This window comes from Catharus ustulatus, chromosome 3 (genome assembly GCF_009819885.2).
Source record: "Catharus ustulatus isolate bCatUst1 chromosome 3, bCatUst1.pri.v2, whole genome shotgun sequence".
Classification (NCBI taxonomy): domain Eukaryota; kingdom Metazoa; phylum Chordata; class Aves; order Passeriformes; family Turdidae; genus Catharus; species Catharus ustulatus.
In genome coordinates this window covers 117,975,894-117,995,655 of record NC_046223.1, presented here as the reverse complement: position 1 = coordinate 117,995,655, position 19,762 = coordinate 117,975,894, and the positions used below count along the sequence as shown (strand labels likewise).

General features: G+C 41.8%; 1 protein-coding gene across 2 annotated transcripts in view; it reads right to left on the bottom strand.

The window, feature by feature from the left end:
* KIF13B (kinesin family member 13B) overlaps positions 1-19,762 on the bottom strand; it is a 116,086-nt gene that overhangs the window by 37,353 nt on the left and 58,971 nt on the right. For both annotated transcript variants that reach the window (XM_033053673.1, XM_033053674.1), the window contains exons 12-24: positions 16,579-16,689; positions 13,419-13,553; positions 11,298-11,428; positions 10,164-10,250; positions 9,362-9,552; positions 8,585-8,795; positions 7,337-7,499; positions 6,233-6,379; positions 5,651-5,800; positions 4,899-5,027; positions 3,752-3,922; positions 2,717-2,874; positions 870-1,002 (exon numbers count right to left, since the gene is read on the bottom strand). In XM_033053673.1, the coding sequence (XP_032909564.1) occupies positions 870-1,002; positions 2,717-2,874; positions 3,752-3,922; positions 4,899-5,027; positions 5,651-5,800; positions 6,233-6,379; positions 7,337-7,499; positions 8,585-8,795; positions 9,362-9,552; positions 10,164-10,250; positions 11,298-11,428; positions 13,419-13,553; positions 16,579-16,689 (1,917 nt within the window). The remainder of the gene's footprint in view (positions 1-869; positions 1,003-2,716; positions 2,875-3,751; positions 3,923-4,898; positions 5,028-5,650; positions 5,801-6,232; positions 6,380-7,336; positions 7,500-8,584; positions 8,796-9,361; positions 9,553-10,163; positions 10,251-11,297; positions 11,429-13,418; positions 13,554-16,578; positions 16,690-19,762) is intronic.

The following is a 19,762-nucleotide window of genomic DNA, read 5'->3' as shown; positions in this document are numbered from 1 at the left end:
TTTCTGTTGGGAACAACAAAGTGCTGCAATCCCAATGACCCAGTGCTCAAGAGATCCCCCTCCTGTTGCAAGGATTTATCAATTTAGATTCCCCTCCTGCTGCAAGGATTTATATTTACAGGATTTATCAATTCAGATCCCACTCCTGCTGCAAGGATTTATATTTACAGATTTATCAATTTACAGAGAAAGATAAAAGTTCAGCACTCAGCAATTCCCCAGTTTACTTTTTTGGAGGGTTTTCAAACATTCCCTTATAGGGTTTCATTTTTAATATTTCTGAAGGCAGAAAAGGGGATCTTTTCCCCACCTACAAAAGAGGAGAGCAAATTTGGTGAGCTACTGGAATTTCAGTGAACTTTTCCTGACTCTGCTCTCCTTGGCTGAAAATTCTGACCCACAGATGCAGCAAAGCAAATTAAAACTCTAAAAGGGGGGGGAAAAAGTAAATAAAAAATAAGATCAATATAAAAATCAAAGGAGTTGGTGAGGTCAGAGGAGCAGCCTGTATCTAACTTTTAGTGATCCCATTTAAAAATGTGAGCTGCTCAGTTAAGCATTAACAATTTAAAGCAGGTAGAATTCCAACAACAAAGGAGTGCTTGGCTGGAAGGATCCAATAAAAGGGACCTCCTTAAAAAATAATGAAGTTCAGTGGAGACTGATGTCCCTTCTGCCAGGTGCTGGCACAGGACAGAGCAAAAAGGTGACAGGGAGGGCTTTGATCACCTTTAAGCTGAGTTTTGCTGTCTCCCATTTCCCATCTGCTTTGCACATCACATTTTGCACCTAAGCTCGATGTTTCCCATCCAAAGCCAAGCGCCCAGGTGTTTTTGTGCACAGCTGGGAGCCTGCCTGTGCCACCTCACCTGCCTGAGCTGGAAGATGCCTCCTGTGCTGACATCCTTGGCTGGGGTGACCTCCACTGGGCAGTACTCCCCGTTCTCATTGAGCTCCAGGATCTGCACCCACAGCTCCACTTTGCGCGTCACCTCGCTCCACCTGCGGGACAAGGGCTGGGTTGGTCCTTTGGGCTGCTTGGGGGTTTTCTCCCCAGAAAAAAGGGAATTAAAACATCCAAACACTGAGTTCAGAGTGACTGAAGCAGGAATAAATGCACTGTTGGTGAGCACACAGGTAGCAGCTGTGCAGTGCTTCTGAATTTTCCTGACAGCAATTTTAGTCAAACATCAGAATTTTATTTTTTTCCTGATTCCAATACAAACCCCAATTCCACATTTAAGCTCTGGTCTCAACTCCTGCCTGACAACAGAAGTTGTCAGGGCAATCAGACTGAGATGGAAGACAGAAGAATGAAATATGACATTGTCTCACAAGCTCTCAAGATACAGAGCATTTTCCTGACCTTCCTCATATCACTGCCTTCTCTCCAACCCTTCCCAGAGCTTAATGACAAACAGCCATTTCTGTAGAGCTTCAAAATTAAAAAGGATAGAGGTGCTCACTACTTAGCACCCTTTTCCTCTCTGCCATATTTCCCTCACTTTTATTTTAAATTTCCCTATATGCAGCTTAATAGTCAACATAAGCTTAAGCTGCAAGTAAAAAGAGAAGTAACTGCCAATAAATTAAGATGCAGAGCTGCCTTCTAATTGAAGAGGCAAAACAACTCACATTTAAGAAAATGCTACAAGATTACTCTGGGGACAAAAAATGGTGGCAGCAAACAAACAACACTCCCCTGCAGCCTGAATTACCACAATATTGAATATTTATCCAAACTGAGGCAATAAGGAGTAATACAGTAATTTCACAATTATAAGCCACACATTACAATACAGGATGTGATAAAAAGTGTCTGTTCTATCACCATCTGTTGAGGGTGAGGGCAGTGATCCTTATCTCCATGGGAGATATTCTGCTAATGGGCCATCCATTGAAACCAGGCAGGGCATTGTTCTTTATCTTTTCACAACCCATCCTTCCTCCAGCCAGTCATTTTCTGCTCATGGCCATTGAGTCCCACTGTGGCACTGATAAAATTACTGCATCCCATTGGGAGTTGCTCCAGCCAGGGGGAAGAGCCCAACATTTCTTACCAAGATAAAAACAGAGGGTTTGGGACACTAAGGGAGCCCCTTTCTCCACTGGACTCCAGAGGAAAACCGGATTTCTCCACATCCCCACTGGAGCTCCGGAGGGAAACTGCACCTTGTACAGGAGCACTGCTCCAACTGAGCCACATCTGTCACTGCAGGAGGATGCAGCCACCATGGAATGGGACTGCTGCCAACACCCTGCCTGACGGGTGTCAGGTTGTACTCTGACTGTGTCAGGGTTTGGGGTTTGTTCTTTGTAGTGCTGTATTTCTATTTTAATTTCCCTAGTAAAGAACTGTTATTCCTAATTCCCATATCTTTGCCTGAGAGCCCCTTGATTTAAAAATTATAATAATTTGGAGGGAGGGGGTTTACATTCTCCATTTCAAAGAGAAGCTCCTGCCTTTCTCAGCAGACACCTGTCCTCCAAACTAAAACAGCAACATTTTGTTCTTTTTCAATATATAAGTCGCACTTTGGGTTCGGACCAAAATTTTAGTCAAAATGGTGCGGCTTATAATCGCACAGGGATGGCATTTCATGGCTAGGAATGGAGCGGATTTCCAGTCCAAAATTTTGAGTCCTTACCCCAGAGCTGTTTCAAAACTGGGCACCTCAGACTGATTTTTTGCCCAAGATGTATTTTGCACCTTTACCTGTCCCGAAGGCTGCGTGTTTTGGCTTGGATGATTCCCAAATCCCACAGGGCTGGGTTTTTGCGGTCACCGCTCTGCTTGTGCCCGTAAACTTCAATGGCCAAAGCACCATCATAAAGATGTTCCATGAAGTCTTCAGAAATATTCACAGAAACCTCCTGGGAAGGGACAAATCAGTTGGTAACTGTGGCTAGGCTGGGAGATTTTACTGCTTTGATTTTAATAAAAGGTTTTAGCAGAATCCTCCTGGTTCTCAAGGCACAATCCAGGGGAAAGGAAGTGTTGCCTCAGTCTATAAAATCAGGAGGGAGGTCAATGGGATGTGATTTCCCAAAGATTAAAGTTTATAAGGAGCTGAAAAATGACCACAGCCAATGGCTCAGAAGAAAAAAAATCAAAGTTGTAATGTTCAGAAGCAGAAAATGAAAACTCATCAGAAGGTTGTACAGGTGTTGCATCCATTTCACAAATGGGAAGAGGAATAAATTGCTCAGTGTGATGAGGAGTGATAGAACACAATGAGAACTGGGGTGATTTGGCTGGGATTCATCCAAGCTGACTTTAGATGTCTTGATTAAAGAGGGAACAAAGAGTCAGTCCTAAATAGTCTGTTCTGACCTCTAACAACCCAACCTGAGCATCCACAGCAGCCCCATGGCCCAGAACTGGCACATTTCTCTTCATTTCATCAGTTTAGAGTGATCAGCTCAGTTATTAACATCAAATATCTCTCACCCACAGTGAATTTTACTGTGCATAAATTCTAATGTGTCTCTGATGAACTGATGTTTTTCTTTATTAACCCACTTCACCTTCAGCACTTTTTGTACAAATGAACAGTGTAGAAAAATCAAACTTAAATGGACTCTGAAGACATTCAAGTTCTTATTAAAAGAAACCAGTGTATCAATAATGAAATTAAAAATGGGATTAGGGCATCATGAAATACAATGTGAGAAAAGGGGCAGATCAAAGTGCTACACAAACCTAAATCTGCTTTTTACAATTAATGAATGAAACAGAAAAATGAATTACATTGCAGTGGTCAAAGACAACCATGCACCGTGGCTCCTTGCTGATGGAGGACTGGGAAGGATCCACCTCAGGTGCAACAATAACTGGCTCCACTTGATCCCAAAATGTGTATTTGCAGAACACAAAGTTGGACAGGTGCTGGGGCAAACCTGTAGCTTGAAGTATTTTAATCTGGAGAGGAGGTGAGAAAAAAAATGAAAAGCATTTATTCATCAAGGTATGGAATCAAAGGATTAAAGAAAAATAAGAAGAGCAAATAAAAAACAATTTAGCAAATAAAATTTCTTCACTGATACACATTGGGGACAATATTTGGAGTGCAGCAGCTGAAGACAGTCACTAGATGTCACCAGGCTCTTATTTCCTGGAAGGGACATTCTGCTCATTTTTAATGGTGAAATGCACCAAACCCATTGCAATTGAAGAGGAATACAATTTTAAAAACTCCTATTTCCAGTGGCTCCTTTATGCTCCAAAAATCCTTGGCTTAAGATACTACTTGCTCTTACATTGTGATGCTGGAAATAACCCAAAATCAACATCAAAGAATGCAAAATTAGCCTGTCCCCTCATCAAATCAAGGTCAAACAGAAATAAAATGTTGTGAATTCTCACTGTGATCTAAACAAAGCCACCATATTCACCATATAGTTAATAAACTTTTATTCTCCATTTGTCAAATTAAGACCAAATGAGTTGGACTTCCTTTCCTTTCCCACAGAACTTCTAGTAAATACTTCCTACTAATTTTCTTTTTATTACTAACAGTAATAAACACACTGCACATATTTTGAAAAATATTTAACATTTAGAGAAAGAAATATTGAGAGAAAAAGAAATAATGATTCCTAGAATTATGGGAGCTTATCAGATTCTGTGGCTCTTCTTGAATTGGATATTGCAGTGCCAATCCTAATACAAAGATCTTCCCTGGATTCCAAGACACTTCCTGGGGTGAGCCTTTGGCACATAAATGCAATTAATTAAAGGAACAAACCCCAATTAATTATCTTGTGTTACTTCAGCCACTCCAGAAACAAAACGAGGTCACAAAGTGACATCCAACATCCAGAAGCCAAGATTTCTCTCTGACTCAGGATGGGAAGAGAAAAGGTTGCTCAGAGGCTGGCACACATCTGGAACTCACCCTGCAGACAAGTTTTCTCTCCTGGATGTCATTGTCATTTGAGTAGTCAGGGCTGTCCTCACCTCCCACCAGCCTGTCATCGATTTCCCCGCTCACTCGAACAACTTCCACGTGCAGACGACCTGAAACCTGCCAGCACAGGAGCCACAATTATTTGTGTGCCAGAAAACTGTGACAGGTTCACCCCCCTCCCAGTCTGTAAGCAGCCAACATTTTATTCCTTTATTCATTTATTCCTTTATTCCTTGCACTCTGCATTTGTTGCACCACGTGAAGAGCGCTTGGGAGCGAGAATCAAAAAGCCTTTGTTGCAAAAGTCATGAAGAAATCAGTCACTGGGGGGACTTGGGGAACAATCTCACCTTCAAACCAGCCTCTGGGGAGTCTGCAAAGTGCACACTTGATGCAGAGCATGGAGAATGGTGCCTGGTGTGCTCTGCTGCCTCTGAAGTTGTTCTTACAGAATATATTTAAGAATCTATTTTTCTGATGGCAAGCAGTGAAACCAGTGGAGCTTTTCTCACCCTAAGGACTTATTTTGGGCATTTCCCTGCTTTCACAATCACTGTGCTGGGATTCAGAGCTGTCTGAAAACTCCAGTAAAGTATTATGGGAATTACACAATTCCACATCATTAGCAGAGAACTTGTGCACATGAAACTGGAAATTATCTACTCCATCCTGGTAGGAATAAAATCCCACAGGCTGTCATTAAACAGCTGAGTAAGGACAGATTATAAAGAATGACAAACCTCTCCCTTCTGATTGATGATTGGAACAGCATATTGAAGCTTCACATCATAGAACAGGCACTCAAGGAAAACATTGGCTACTCCAATAAGGCTGTGGTTTTCCTGCTCGTCGTAGAAGGGATCAGCCCTCCTGAAATAAGCTCTCATCACCTGCAGACAAATCCAGAGTCATGTCAGCAAACCAAACCTCCCAGCAAAACTTTTCAAAGTGTTGCACAACCAGCCCAGTGAAAGATAAAGACTCAATCAAGAGGCCAGATTACATAAAAAGAATATAAATGAATTTTACTTTGGGTAAAGCTGTCATGAGCAAGTTCTCTTTAATTTTATCAGATTCCTGAACATTAACTGCTGCTGTTATCTGCTGCTGCCTATTGTGTGCTCCACTCCCTCACCAAACTATGCATGCAAGCAGGGATCAGAGCAAGATAAGGGTTAATGAAATGCTGAGGATCAATTCAGTACTAGGAAAAGCAAAACCTCAGGGAAACTCAGCTCTTTGCATATTCCCTCCCCACCTCCACCCAACAATCCTCCTGAAAATCTACCAGGAATGTCATCACAGGAATGCTTTTCACTTACTGGATTGTCTTCCTCACAGTCTTTCCATTCCTGGTAAAGGTCCCTCATATCCACCAGTCGATTCTCCAGCTTTTCCAGTGACCAGATCTGTTTGCCTTTCCCTTTCCTCCTCACCTGGATTGCAGGCTCGCTGAGAATTGCACCTCTCTGCAAAACAATTAAAGGGGTGCCAAGAAGGAATTCGTGTCACAACAGTGAAAAAAAAGAGTTTAACATTAACACAAATTTGAGAATATTTTTGGGAGAAGTCTCCTCTTTTTTTTCATTCTGGCTTGAGCAGCCAAATGCAGGCTCTGAGTTCAGCTGTCACAGTGTATTGATGTGCTCACTCTAACTGGGAAGTCTCCTCACAGCTACAGGCACTGGTTTCTGTGGATTTTCAACTTGCATAAGTGTTAGAAATGGGAACATTTAAGCATTTCACAAATATCCTCAAGTCACAGCAGGCCTGGAGCTCCAGCTAAAATTACAACTGCCTGCAACTTTCAGCTAGTGCAGACACTTAACCCCCTTTATCATCCAGTTTCTGGATGTGTCTTCCCCTCAAGACTGTGAGAAAAACAACTAAAACAACTGAAAAAAATTATAATCCTGGAATAAAATCCATCTACTGTACTAAGGACTGAGTGCCACCAAAATACTGATTTGGCTTCAAGAAATAACACCAGCTTAGGGAGCCAGCCTGAGACACAAAGTCTGGGTTCAGCTTCCCCCTTCCAAAATTTCCAAATAATCCAAATCCTCTCTGCTCCAGTTCCTCCCTCCACGATGGGGATGGCAGAATTTTTGCAGCTCACTGGGATGATGCAAAGTCAAATGTGCACAAAGGGACAGTAAACACTTGCAATAGATGTTACCCAACCTGCAGAGACTTTGTCACCCTGCAACAGCAGCAAGGGGGAACTTCAACACCAGGGGAAAGGTCTTGCACCAAAACATTTCTCTTTTAAGGATTTTCACGATATAAAATAAGATAAGGATGTAGCAGGGATGTGTTTAATGCACATTAGTGGAAAATTAACTCAACCATTATAGTCAAAGAAATCTGAACACTGAGGGCCAAACTTACTAAACAATCATTCAGTTCAGGCAGGGTGACTGTACCTTGCTGTTGGCATTAAGGCTTGAAGCTGGGATCTGGAGGGTCACTTTGTACTCTGTCCTCTTGTCCAGTTCCTCTCCAATAAAATTGGCTTCTCTCACGTACAAATTGGCTTTCACAATCTGCTCTCTCAGCTTCCTCAGGCTGTGGGTCAGCATTTCTTCTCTGGAAGAAGAAAATTGGGAAGGGGAGACAGGAAAAATCATGAGGTTTAGGTACTGAAAGCAAAATAAATGGATAAGGAGGCAATTGGGAGCTTGTGGGTGAGGATTAAAGAGGGAAGGGACAGGTGACATTAGAGTGGGGCTGTTACAAAAATTGGACAGATGAGCCATTCTAGAAAACCCAGGAGCAACCTCACATGCACAAGTCCTGGACTTTGGGGCAACTGTGAAGCCCAGGAATCTGGGGGCCAAAAAACATCCCAGGCACACAGTTAGCACCCTTGTCAGGCTCTCTGAAATATTTTTTACTTCCAAAGTTGCTTTTCTATCCATATATATCAGATTTGCATTTTTCATGACAATGTCTTTACCACACTCATTTATTTGGGGTTTCATTTTCCTCCTGCAGCTGCTCTTTTGATAGCAATAGTGCAAAATATTATTATGGGGCTGAAGTAAATAATCTCAGTGCCACCACTCAGGAAGAGGCAGAGTGGACAGTGACCCCTCTGTGGTTATTAAATGGTTTTTACAATTTTTGGATTAAAATTCTTTGTATCATCCTCTTACTCCCTTTTTTTTTTTATTTGCACTCTTCTGGTTGTGAGAACCTGCCCAGGTCAGACAGTTGGATCTGAGCCAAGAGGAAAAACAACCTTCCAGCAGCTGAGTCAGGCATGACCCATGAAAGAACAAATTCACACAGGAGCCTCAAAATTCCATCCAATCACCCCATCTTTAGTTAAATTTGCTGCTGACCAGGACAGAGCTTCTCCTTAGTAACAAGCAGGAACTCATTATTTCTTGTATTTTCCACCATTTTAAGCCTGTTTATTCTGGAGGTGCTCAAGGCCAGGTTGGATGGAGCTTGGAGCAACCTGGGATAGTGGAAAGTGTCCTCCTCATGGAAGGGGAGGAACTGGATGGTCTCTGAGATCCCTTCCAACCCAACCTGTTCCATCACTCTGTGACCCTTACAGAAATATTTTCCGTCCTCACAGAAATTTGCTGTGACTGTACTGAATCTTAGAAATTCACTGCAAAAACTTGACTGAACCCCTCTGATGGTCACAGGGGGTTACCCACCTCTCCTCTGCCCACTGCCTGAGGCGCTGCTGGGCACTGGGGGAGTGGAAGGAGAACCTGTCCATGCTGCGGAAATGTTGCTTCTCGGGAGAGAGGCGCCGCCGCAGCTGCTCCAGCTCGTGCTCGTACATCAGCCTCTGCCTCTCCAGAGCTGATCTCTTCTCCTCCTCGTGCTGCTGCTCCAGGCTCTGCAGGATTGACTGCATGGGGTCTAGGAAGAATTTGGAAATAAGGCACTGCAGTGAAATCCATGCTGGATGTGTGGTGTGAGTACGGGTGTCAGTTTTGCTGCAGCGTGTGTTTAAAAAGTGCTGCTGAATTCTGAAAAGAATTGTTCACAGGGCAGATGATTTAAGAGGATTAAGGAAAGGAAAAGCCCAAGCTGAAAAAAAAAAAAAAAAAGTCATCCTGTTTCCCAAAATAATGTCATTCTGGGACAGCAACGTGAGAGCACAAAAACTCAAAAACACGGTTTCAGAGACAGGAATCACTGCAGTTAATGCCTCAGTGAGACATAACACAAGAAAAATAAACAGCCAAGTGAAAACACTTTGATTTGAGACTGCAGCTCCACCAGCATTCCACTTCTGGCTTTCCCCTCAGCAAGAACTGCCAAACCAAACAGTCTGCCATGGTTATTTTTCCCTCCTCAAGCACAAAAATGACTGGGATGAGTCATTCACAAGAAAAACTCTCCAAAAGGAAGTTATAAGGGAAAAAGTCCGTGGTTATCCTCATATTTTGTACACATTCCCAGTGATTTTTGTGGCTCCTTACCATTGCTACCAAGAGCCTTCATGGTGACTTCCATCTGGGCATACTCATAGCTGAAGTTGATCTCACTGGACACCTCACTGGAATTGTCTCCATCTATATCCAGCTGCTCCACACTGTTACTGCACTTCATGGAGTTGTCCTTCTCCTCATCCTCATGCTCTGCCTTCTTTTTCTTCTTTGGCAAATTCAGCCTTTAAATAAGAGGAAAAATTTTAAAGAGTTATCAGTTGTTTAGCTCTGAAACACAGGGTTGCTTTCAAAAATTGTTAAAATTCAGTAGTCTCCAAATCAGAAGATTTTTTTTCCTTTCAAATTGTATTGATCCCCTGTGGGTGCAATTTTCCTCAGGGCAAAAACAGGAGCAGAAGGTGAACTAATTAATCTATTCTACATTCCCATAATTAAGTACCTGATACTACCAATAATACAATTTAGATAACCATGACATTTTTTAGTCATTCCACATCCAAATAATTTAGGGGCAATAATGAAGTGTTATCTCACTTTTTAATGTGGGTTTTCCTTTTAAGCACAAAATAAAGCAATGAAATTTTAGATTATCATTCAAATCCACTGATTTTTGAGGTATTTCAGAGTTTCAAAGTAAAATCTTGAACAGAAAACATCTACCAGTGATCCTGTCTGATACAGGAAGGTCACAGATATGGCTGGGACAGAGAGCACAGTGACCCTGTAATAACATTTAGCATTAAAAACCAAACCAACATCAGTACTGCTTTTATAATCCCCATCTTTACTCATTCCTTAAGCCAATTTACAACTCCTTTAATGATTTTGGTACCTGAAGAAGTGGTTGTTTCCCCACAGGATTCTGTCTCCATGGTGGAGCTGGATGGGACACACGACAGCAGAACCGTTTACAAATGTCCTGCAAAAAGACAAAAATCTAAAGTAAATATATTTATATCAAGCTTAATTTTTCCCCTCCTAATATTCCTTTCATTATTGCAACAAGTAAAGGCAGGAGAAGAGATTTATGGATTGCAAGGAGGCAAAATATTCCCAGAAAATTCACTGATCTACCCAGTGCTGTTTCATACACAACTCTAATTCAGCTTCTTTTGACCTCCTAAGCTCATGAAGTTCAGAACTTTTAGACAAATATTACTCCAGCTGTGTCTGGGGAGTAAAATCAGAGCTTAAAGATGAGCAGCCTGAAAAAAGAAAAGGCACTAGAACAAAACCATTTGCACACTGCTCTGGAATACAGACATGAAATAGAAATATTTGAATAAGGCAATAGACACCTTTGCTACTGAAAAAGACACTAATTAAAATAATCAGAAAGTACTTTTATTTCAGAGTCAGATTAAGTTTGAAAATAGGATTGTGGGACAACTCAAATTTGAAGGGAATCTCAAATTTGTCACCCAGTCCAACGTGCTCCAATGTGCCACAAATCAGGGTAAATGTGAGAAGTTTGAATTTTGTGCATTAACAAGAAACCATTGGACATGCTGACTCTGCATGTCATTTTGTGATCAATCTGAATATGCCAGCTGCTTCTCAAGTACAGCTACTTAATTGAATAAAGCAACAAATGCTTCAGCAGCTCTTTGCATATCAACAGATTTCCTAGAAAATGAATTCAAATTTTGCTAGGAGTTACATCTACACAGCTGCAAATCAGTGAGTATGCACTTGCTGAAAGCACAGGCAATTTCCTCATCTTCTCTTTGAAAATTTGGGCTACAAACCCCCTCCCTGAGAGAAATCTCACTGGAATGGAACATGAGTTGACAGAGGAACAGGTGACAATTAAAATGTAAAAGCAGCATGCCAGAAGCAGAATTTTTCTTACTATGAAGGAGATAGAGAAGTTTGTTTTCCAAGTATCTTTGTGCCCCAATTAATCATAAAAGACTGGATAAAATGACAACTATCAAGCAGCTGTGGCTGCATTTTATTCCTTCACCTGGTGTTTTTTTGAGGGGTCAGCATAACCTGGCCTTCTGGGGTGATGTCTATGATGCAGTGCTCAGGAAGAATTCCCATTCCACACAGCTGGATATCCTGAGAGTTGTCTGAGCCTATCAACGTGTGCTCCTGGGGAAAAATGAATTCAGATGTTAGCACTGGATTGCAGAGCTTCACTGGGTCTAATTCACCCATTCTCCTTCTGGATGGGTTGTGTCATCTGGTCCCAAAATTCAACAGCTGAGAGGTAGAAAGAGAATCAAATAAATATTTTGTCTGACCATAACAAGCAGGGAGCACTCAGAGGCAAAAGCTGCACATGAAAATGAAGAGAATTTTATGATTTAATGGAGGAATTCAGTGCCTTGGAATGTTGTAGAAGCCAAAGGAATAAAGGATTTCAGGCAGGAATTAAGGGAGGTTCACAGTGGCAGATCCATGGTGATTATGGAGGTACAGCAACATCTCAGGAAATTCCTGGATAGTCAAGGTATGGGGGATTTGGCAGATGAAGGATTATCCCACACATAAAATTGCTGAGGTTGGAAAAAACACTTTAAAACCATCCAACCAACCCCCAGCACCACCAAGGCCACCACTGCCCCATGTCCCCAAGTGCCACATCCACATGGCTTTTAAATCCTTCCAGGGATGGGGATTCCACCACTGCCAGGGCTGGATCCCCCTTTTGGGACAGAAATCTCTATTTTAGGCATCTCCAAACAACTTTTGAGGAACAGATACAGGAGTTTAGACAGGTCAGTTCAGGCTGTTCAGTACTTGAAGGACCTGGTGCACTCACAGTTCAGAGAGAACATGGGCAAATATTCTGAGAAACAAGAGAGTTAAATCACAGGATTTTAGGGAAAACAGCTGCAAGTGATTTTAACATCATCATTTCAAAGCATGGGGATTTTTACACCAAAATTTCCCAGGAGAAAGACAAATCTGGGTTATTAAAAAAATAATAAAGACAAATTGCAGGAAACAAATCTACCCCAAGGAGTTTTCCCTAGAAAAGGAAAAGAGCACAGAAGCAGCTGAGATTTTCCTGCTGGCAGTGATGGACAAAGGCTTTGCCTTGCTCTTGTCCTTGTTCCCAGTGACCACTGGGAAAAAGTGGGATCTGTCCCAGTATCTGTCACTGAGTCACACTCTGGACTTTTACATGCAAATTGTCTGGGAAAGAGCCACCCTCTCCCAAAACCTCAGCTCTTTTCTCCTTTTTAAAGTGTTTTTTTCCTAGCAGATACAACATGGAAAAAGTGCTTCCCCTTGTTTCTACTGAGATATCACAGAGCCAAGGTGGCTGATATAAAAGAGGATCACAAATTTCCTAAGACTGACTAATCCAAATCCATCTTTCAGCCTAATTGCTGATTTTGTGGCTGTTTTGAGAATTCCTACCCCACTTCAAAGGGCAGACATGATTTAATGTGAAGCTCAAACCACTTGTTTGCTGTGAAATTTTTAGACCCTGCACTCCAAGATGTGACTTTTAAATGGTTGTACCTTGTTTCTCCTCCTGAGTCCTCCATCTACAATTTGTAAAAACCACATTAAACTGCCCAAATATTTCAGCACAGGGTCCAAAAGTCACATCATGTGTTTGATGGTTAATATCAGAAACAGGGAGTGCACATTAGAATGCTGAGGCAGAACAGAATTTGTTTTTCACTCCTGGCAAGTTGCACGAAGAGGATTAAAAATACATTTCATAAACTGAAGACAGTAGCCAGAATTTGGATTACACGTGGAGAAGCTGACTACTGATATCCCCAACCTTCATATAAAACTATTTCAGGGTTAAAAGCTTGTGAAAGTTTGCATAAAAAAGCCTAACTAATAAAAAGCTTCATCCCAGAACGGAGACAATTTCTCAAAAGAGAAATTCTAAATTTCTTTTCAAAAACTGCCAAAGAAAACCAAAACAAACAAAAACATCAAATCCCCAAACTTTTCCTGTGCTACAAAGAATTAGTTGAAATAAAAAAAAGTTTAAATTCTTAGTATTTTTAGATATACAGTTTATAAAACTCTCCAAGTACACTTCTGCCAAATGAATTAGAGGCCCACCTCTGACATTAAAAAATTTGTAAACGCAAAGATAAATTTTTACCTTTAAATAGTACACCAGGAGTTCATTGAGAGCTGGATCTGCATTCAAATTAACCAGGAAGCACTTATTATCCCCAACTTTTATTCCAGAGGACTGCAGGGATATGCCAAGGCTCTCCAGCTGTTTCTGACGCTCCTGGAAGAGAGCAGCCATCAAAATTCATGGGATTGATGCACAACCCTTGGGAAATCCATTCCCCTCTGCAGAGGCCACCAGGTAAAAATGATGGATGGATTCTTCTAGAACAGCAAACTCCTCCTTCTGCCACAGGTGAGGCACAGAAGGTTCATTTCTAGGAAGCTGTGAGCAGGGCTGGCTGGGATTCCTCCTGTGCTCTGCCCTCTGCTCTGGGAGCTTTGGTGCCATGCATTCCCAACTTCCCAGTGGGAAATGAAAGCAGCAGGGAGCAGCACTGTAGAGCTTCTCCATGACCTCACTGCAACAGCAAAACACTGCCACAAAGCCATCTCTAGAGCCCTTTATTCTCCCTTTTCCAGCTAAAAAGCAACAAGTTAAGTTAAATCCTCGCCAAGCCAAGCTCCATGTCTATGCTTTGTTCCAGAGCAATCAAAATGACAAAAAACTGGCAACCTGCTATTTAAGTAATGCAAAGAACACTTCCTGCTGAACAAGAATAGCAGCTTTTTGGATGGTGTTTTGTTCTTGTCAAAAGACTTCATAGAAATGCCCAACAAAGCATTACTGTGCAGAAATGTACATCTCTCAAAGGGAAGGGTTTGGGTGAGACCAGAGAAATGAAAGAGGAACATTAAACATTTCTGACTTAGGAACAGAAAGGGATTCTTGTACAGAAAAAATTCACTGGGATCAGAAAAGTTGAGGATTGTTCCCAGGATCAGAGAGAAGCTGAAGTGAGACTCACTGTCTGTAATAGCAATAAAAAAATAAAAAAGAAAAAGAAAAAAAGAAATAAATATGGGAGGGTTCTCACAGGATTACTGGAGGAAACAGAAAACAGGAGAGGGTGAAACTAATAAGTAAAAAAAAACCACACAAGAGACCTACAGTGCTCTCCCTGTGCTGCTGAGACTTTTAAAAATATCAAATTAGATAATGCAGGAATAATCCTGGGATGTTTATCTTTACCTATCAGCGTGCTTTATATTTATAAACTGAGTATGCCACAATATTCAGGATCATTCTCAGTTATACCAGGTCTAATCAAGATTAAAATTGCAAAGAAATGGCACAACTTGCTCTTGATTTTCTGCTCCCTGTCTCCCCACATGCTTCCAATCCCAACATAATGTCCTTGTAAGGAAAAGTCATGTGTGTGTGTGTGTGAGAGAGAGAAAACAAAGAACAGAGGAGAAAGTGCAGTGTGATGTCAAACATCTCTCTTCCCATCACCAGTGCCAGGCTCTGAAGTTCACAAAAATCCTTATTATCTACACAGATAAAGCACATGTTGCCCTAAGGAGAACTTGGCCCACAATGTGAATCTCACAGGATTAACTGAGAGAAAAAGAGCCAGTTCCTGTTAATTTTTTCTCAAGACCTAATGTTAATTAACTTAAACATTGAAAAAAAAAAAAAACCCATTAAAAGTATGTCAAGTGCTCACTGCAAATGTGAAAAATTGCCTGTTTATGTGGCTGGTGTTCAAGGCTTTGAACTCTTATTGATGCCTCTCTGATGGTCCTTGCTCTTTATTAGGAATCATCTTTTCCTCAAATATTTACAAATATCCCTCCACCCTACCTGTCAACCCTGACACATTTTGAGAGAGATGAAAAAGCAGCAAATTCAGCATGTGAGGAACAGAATACAGAACAGCCCCCTTTTCCTGTATGTCTGTCCCACCTGGAGCTAGGAAGCAGAAAATCAGGAGTGAAGGGAAAAAGGAGAAGAGGGAGAAGGTGTTTGAAGATTTAGTTTTTATTTCTCATTACCTTATTCTGATCTGATTGGTAACAAATTAAACTCATTTCCCCCAGTTAAATCAGCTTTGCCCCTGACTGTAATTGATGATTGATTTCTCCTTGTCCTTATCTTGACTCAGGAACCTCCTGTAACATCTTCCCTCCCCTGCCCAGGTGAGCAGGGGAGTGACAGAGTGGCTTCCACTGACTTCCAGACAGTCCTGGAACAGCCTGTGCTGCACAAACACCTGTCCTTATTCCTCCTCTGGAAAAAAATATCCCTTTTTCAAGGCTCATGACACTCCCAGCTCTGAAACATCCTACCAGGCTGGGAATTTAAAGCAGCAACATGCAAACATCAAGGCACATTTAGTCTGCAGAGCTGAGTCCATTACTTCAGTTTTTCAATCACCTCACACATTCAATGCCTAGAAATTATTGTGTAGGATAAGAGCAGGATTTTTTGACTATTATTATTTTCTATTTTATTTTTTTTGCCACCCTTATACACAGGGAGGAATTGCACTGAAAGGCAGGAAGCCCTCACAGGCAGCACTTCTTACAATGGATCTTTAAAACCAAAGTCAACACAGGCTATTCTGATTGTGGCATCTACAAGAGGGCTTTGTACCAGAGGCTCCATTCTCCCCTTATTTATTACACACTATTCATCACCTCCCAACAGTCCTCCCCCTCCAAAGCTCCCCTCTGCAAATATCCACATCAGCATTTGTGTGGGAAGGAGCAGGAGTGTCATGCAATAACCGTGGTGACTTGCATCATTTTTCCAACGTAATCATCTCCAGTTATGCTCTGAGGCCCTAAATATCAGTTTAGGAGCTGTTAAAACACACAGAGCTCCTCAAGAGCTCTATTTTTTATCATTCTGAATGCCCTTTGCCTGGTGCATTGAGGCACTCAGTCCATAACCTTGCACTGAATGCTCTCAATGCTCCCTTATCACAAACAATTTTCCTGCCTGAACAATATAAAAACCCCTGTAATCCTCTCACCCGTGGATTATTTATTTTTTTTTTTAAATAACTTCTCCATTTGCATACAGTGACAATTTATTATTGTCACTGGGGTGGTAATCTGGGAGGCACCCATCTATCACAGGAATTAAGTGAAGCTTTTCAAAAGGGCAGCAAGCTTGACCTACTTACCCATAAATGTGGGGAGAGACTCAGACAACCTCCATAAACTGACAGACAAAGAAAACAAACCTATTTTTCATAAAAAATGGGGGCAGGGAAGGAGGAAAGAAAGCTGCAAACCTGAGCTATCTCTTCAGTTTTTCGTAGTTTTTCTTCCCAGGTCACGGTCATCTCCTGAATCAACTTTTCCGATTCCTCCAATCGTTCTTTTAATTCTGGTGATTTCATAGCCTGCAGGAATGGAAGCAAATGAAACAAGGAAAGCTTGTTGTGCTTTGTGTTTTTCCCCCTCTGCAGCCACACAGATGGGGGAATAAAGGCAACATGACTCATTTTTCAAGGCACACTTAGCAGTAAGTAAAGGGGGCTTTAAAACACACATTGCAGAACCCACCAGAAAGTTCTTTTTAATTAGTTTCAATTACAGATGTTAACACGGAGTTTCTGTGCCCCAACACAAACCAATTACATGATACTGGCAGATTTGCACAAACTCATCTTATTTCTCACATCAAAACCAGTTTCATTTTTAAAGACCCTGCTGCTCTGGCTGTGTCCCCTCAGAATGATACCTCACCTCCCAGTAAACTGCCACACCACCAACATATTTTTATTTCTCATTTTTCTACAGGAAAAATGCAGCTCTTCTGGTTATCCACCTCCACATTTCTACACACAGTTTACAGAGTGAGTATCCAAGGAAGCTTTACAATGTGCTTCTGGACACTAGAATTCCATTTTCTTGCTATTTTGCCAAATATTCAAAGGCCCATGTTTCAAAGAAGGATTACCTTAAGAATAAGAAGATAATCCCCCAAAAACTGAAAGGGTATCAGCATCCCCTCATCCCTGAAGTGTCCAAGGCCAGGCTGGATGGGGCTTGGAGCACCTTGGAACAGTGGAAGGTGTCCCATGGCAAGGGGTTGGTCCCTTCCAACTCAAACTATTCTATTATTTTTAAACTTCCACCTCCACACTGGCATTTCTTCCTCTACTAACCTTGATCAAAAAGCCTGTAGACTTCCTCATGTCATTATTTCATTACTGCTAATGAGGAACATGGGTTTGGCTGGTTGGCATTTATGCAATGCCAATTAAACAATAGGAGCATCATCCTCCAGCATCAGACATTCCCTCACCACAAACCCAAAACTCCTCAGAGGAATCCAGATCAAAGAGAGTTCCTTCAAGAAAAGGGGCAAGTGCCAGGATGGAAAATCCTGTTTTAAGAAAGGAGTTTCCTCTGCCTCAAGACACAACAGTCTAGGAACTGCCAGCTGATGTGTCCTGTGTGAGCTTTTTCTGCTTTTAAATAAAAGGGAGGGTAAAAGGGAGAAGGACTTTGGATAAGGGATGGAAGGACAAGGGGGAATGGCTTCCACTGCCAGAGGGCAGGGATGGATGGGATAGATGGGATTTTGGGAAGGAATTGTTCCTGGGAGGGTGGGGAGGCCCTGGCAGAGGTGCCCAGAGCAGCTGTGGCTGCCCCTGGATCCCTGGAAGTGTCCAAGGCCAGATTGGATGGGGCTTGGATCAACCTGGGATATTGGAAGGTGTCCCTGCCCATGGCAGGGGGTAGAACTGGATGAGATTTAAGGTCCTTTCCAACCCAAAACCATTCTGTGATTTTATGAATTCCATACAGGAAGGGAAGTCAAGGCAACTTTCCAAACAAAAATTCATAATGCCAGAAAAGTGATCAGTGCAAAAGGGTGGACACCACCAGGGCAGAATGATGAAGCCCAGACATTCTCAAGGTTTAATTTGTCCATTTCTTTGGATAATCAGTGAACATTTTCACACATTTCAGCTGTAAAATGACCTGGGTAACTCTCTCTCATTCCCTACAATGAAATGGGTTCAGCCTGATCCCAGCCAGGCTTCTCTGCTGGAAGCAGGTGAATTCCCAGGAGGGACAAGCTGGTGGCCTTGGCATAGACAAATTAAAACATGATGCTAATTCAAAAGAAAAAAAAATCAAAATGCATGGCTTATAAAAGGAAAGGGGAAAAGAGGATAATTCCATACTCTGTGAGAGGAAAGTCAGCTGTCAAGTTCTGTTCTGGCTGTCTGGGAGAGAAAAGAACACTGACACCAAAAGGTAAAAAAAAACCCCAAACCCACAACTTGGCAACTTCTATATCTGGAAATGAGCTTTGAAAATGTAACCTGTCATAATGAGTCAGTGCTTTTGTTCACTTCAGGAAGTTATTTATGCACATTTCTGTAAGAACAATTAGATGGGCAACAAATGTAATGAAGTGAAAGGAGCACAAGGCTGTGAATGTGGGGTTTGACCTTTACTGTGCAGCCTCTTAACAGCAAATTGCTCTGGTTTTTCCCTGCTCTTTGTCAATGCCACTGGGATGACAACTAGGGTGGGATTTTAATACTTGGGAAAGGAAATATTTATTATTTCATCCTTAGGAAACACTACTTCATTGCTTTGGACAGCTGCCATTATTTTGGGAGTAATGCTAAAAAACTAAACAAACGGGGATTATTTGCAACTCTCAGAGTTTGTGGTTGACATTTTAGAGGAATTTTTAGATATTTAATATTATGGGATTTAACTTGAGACACCTTAAAGAAACTGATATACACACAGCTCAAATGAGGAGAGTCCAAAATCCACAAGTCATTTGCAGGATCACAGCCAGCATTCCCTGCATACCTCGTGATGCAAATGTTGTAATCATAATTTTTCTGAAGTGCAAACCACAGGGATTACATCACCATTGCTTTGTCCCTTTGGGAACAGAACTCAGAATTACAGTAATTCTTGGCCCTCATCTAACATTTAGACTGTGTTTCTCTTGAAATTTCACTGCAGGAGAAATCACAAAATAGGCTGGAAAAGACCTTGGAGATCACTGAGTCCAACCTATGACCCAAAACCACTTTATCAACTAATCCATGGCATTGACTGCCACATTGAGAGTTTTTTTTAAACACCTCCAGGGATGGTGACTCTGGGCAGCCCATCCCAATGCTCAAGCATTCTTTCTGTGAATGATTTTTTCCTAATGTCCAGCCTAAATTTCCCCTGGTGCAGCTTAAGGCTGTGTCCTCTCATCCTGTCACTGGTTGTCTGGGAGAGGAAGCCAACCCCACCTGGCTACAAGTTCCCTTCAGGGAGCGGTAGAGAGATATTGCCTAGTGCCTGTAAGAGATCCAACAGCTGGAAACAAACAAGAAAACTCTATTTAACTGAAGCCACATCTCACAGATGTGGTCTGATGAATTCTTAAAATATATTGGCAGAGCTCTGCCTAGAAATCACCCAGTCCTAACTGGAACTATC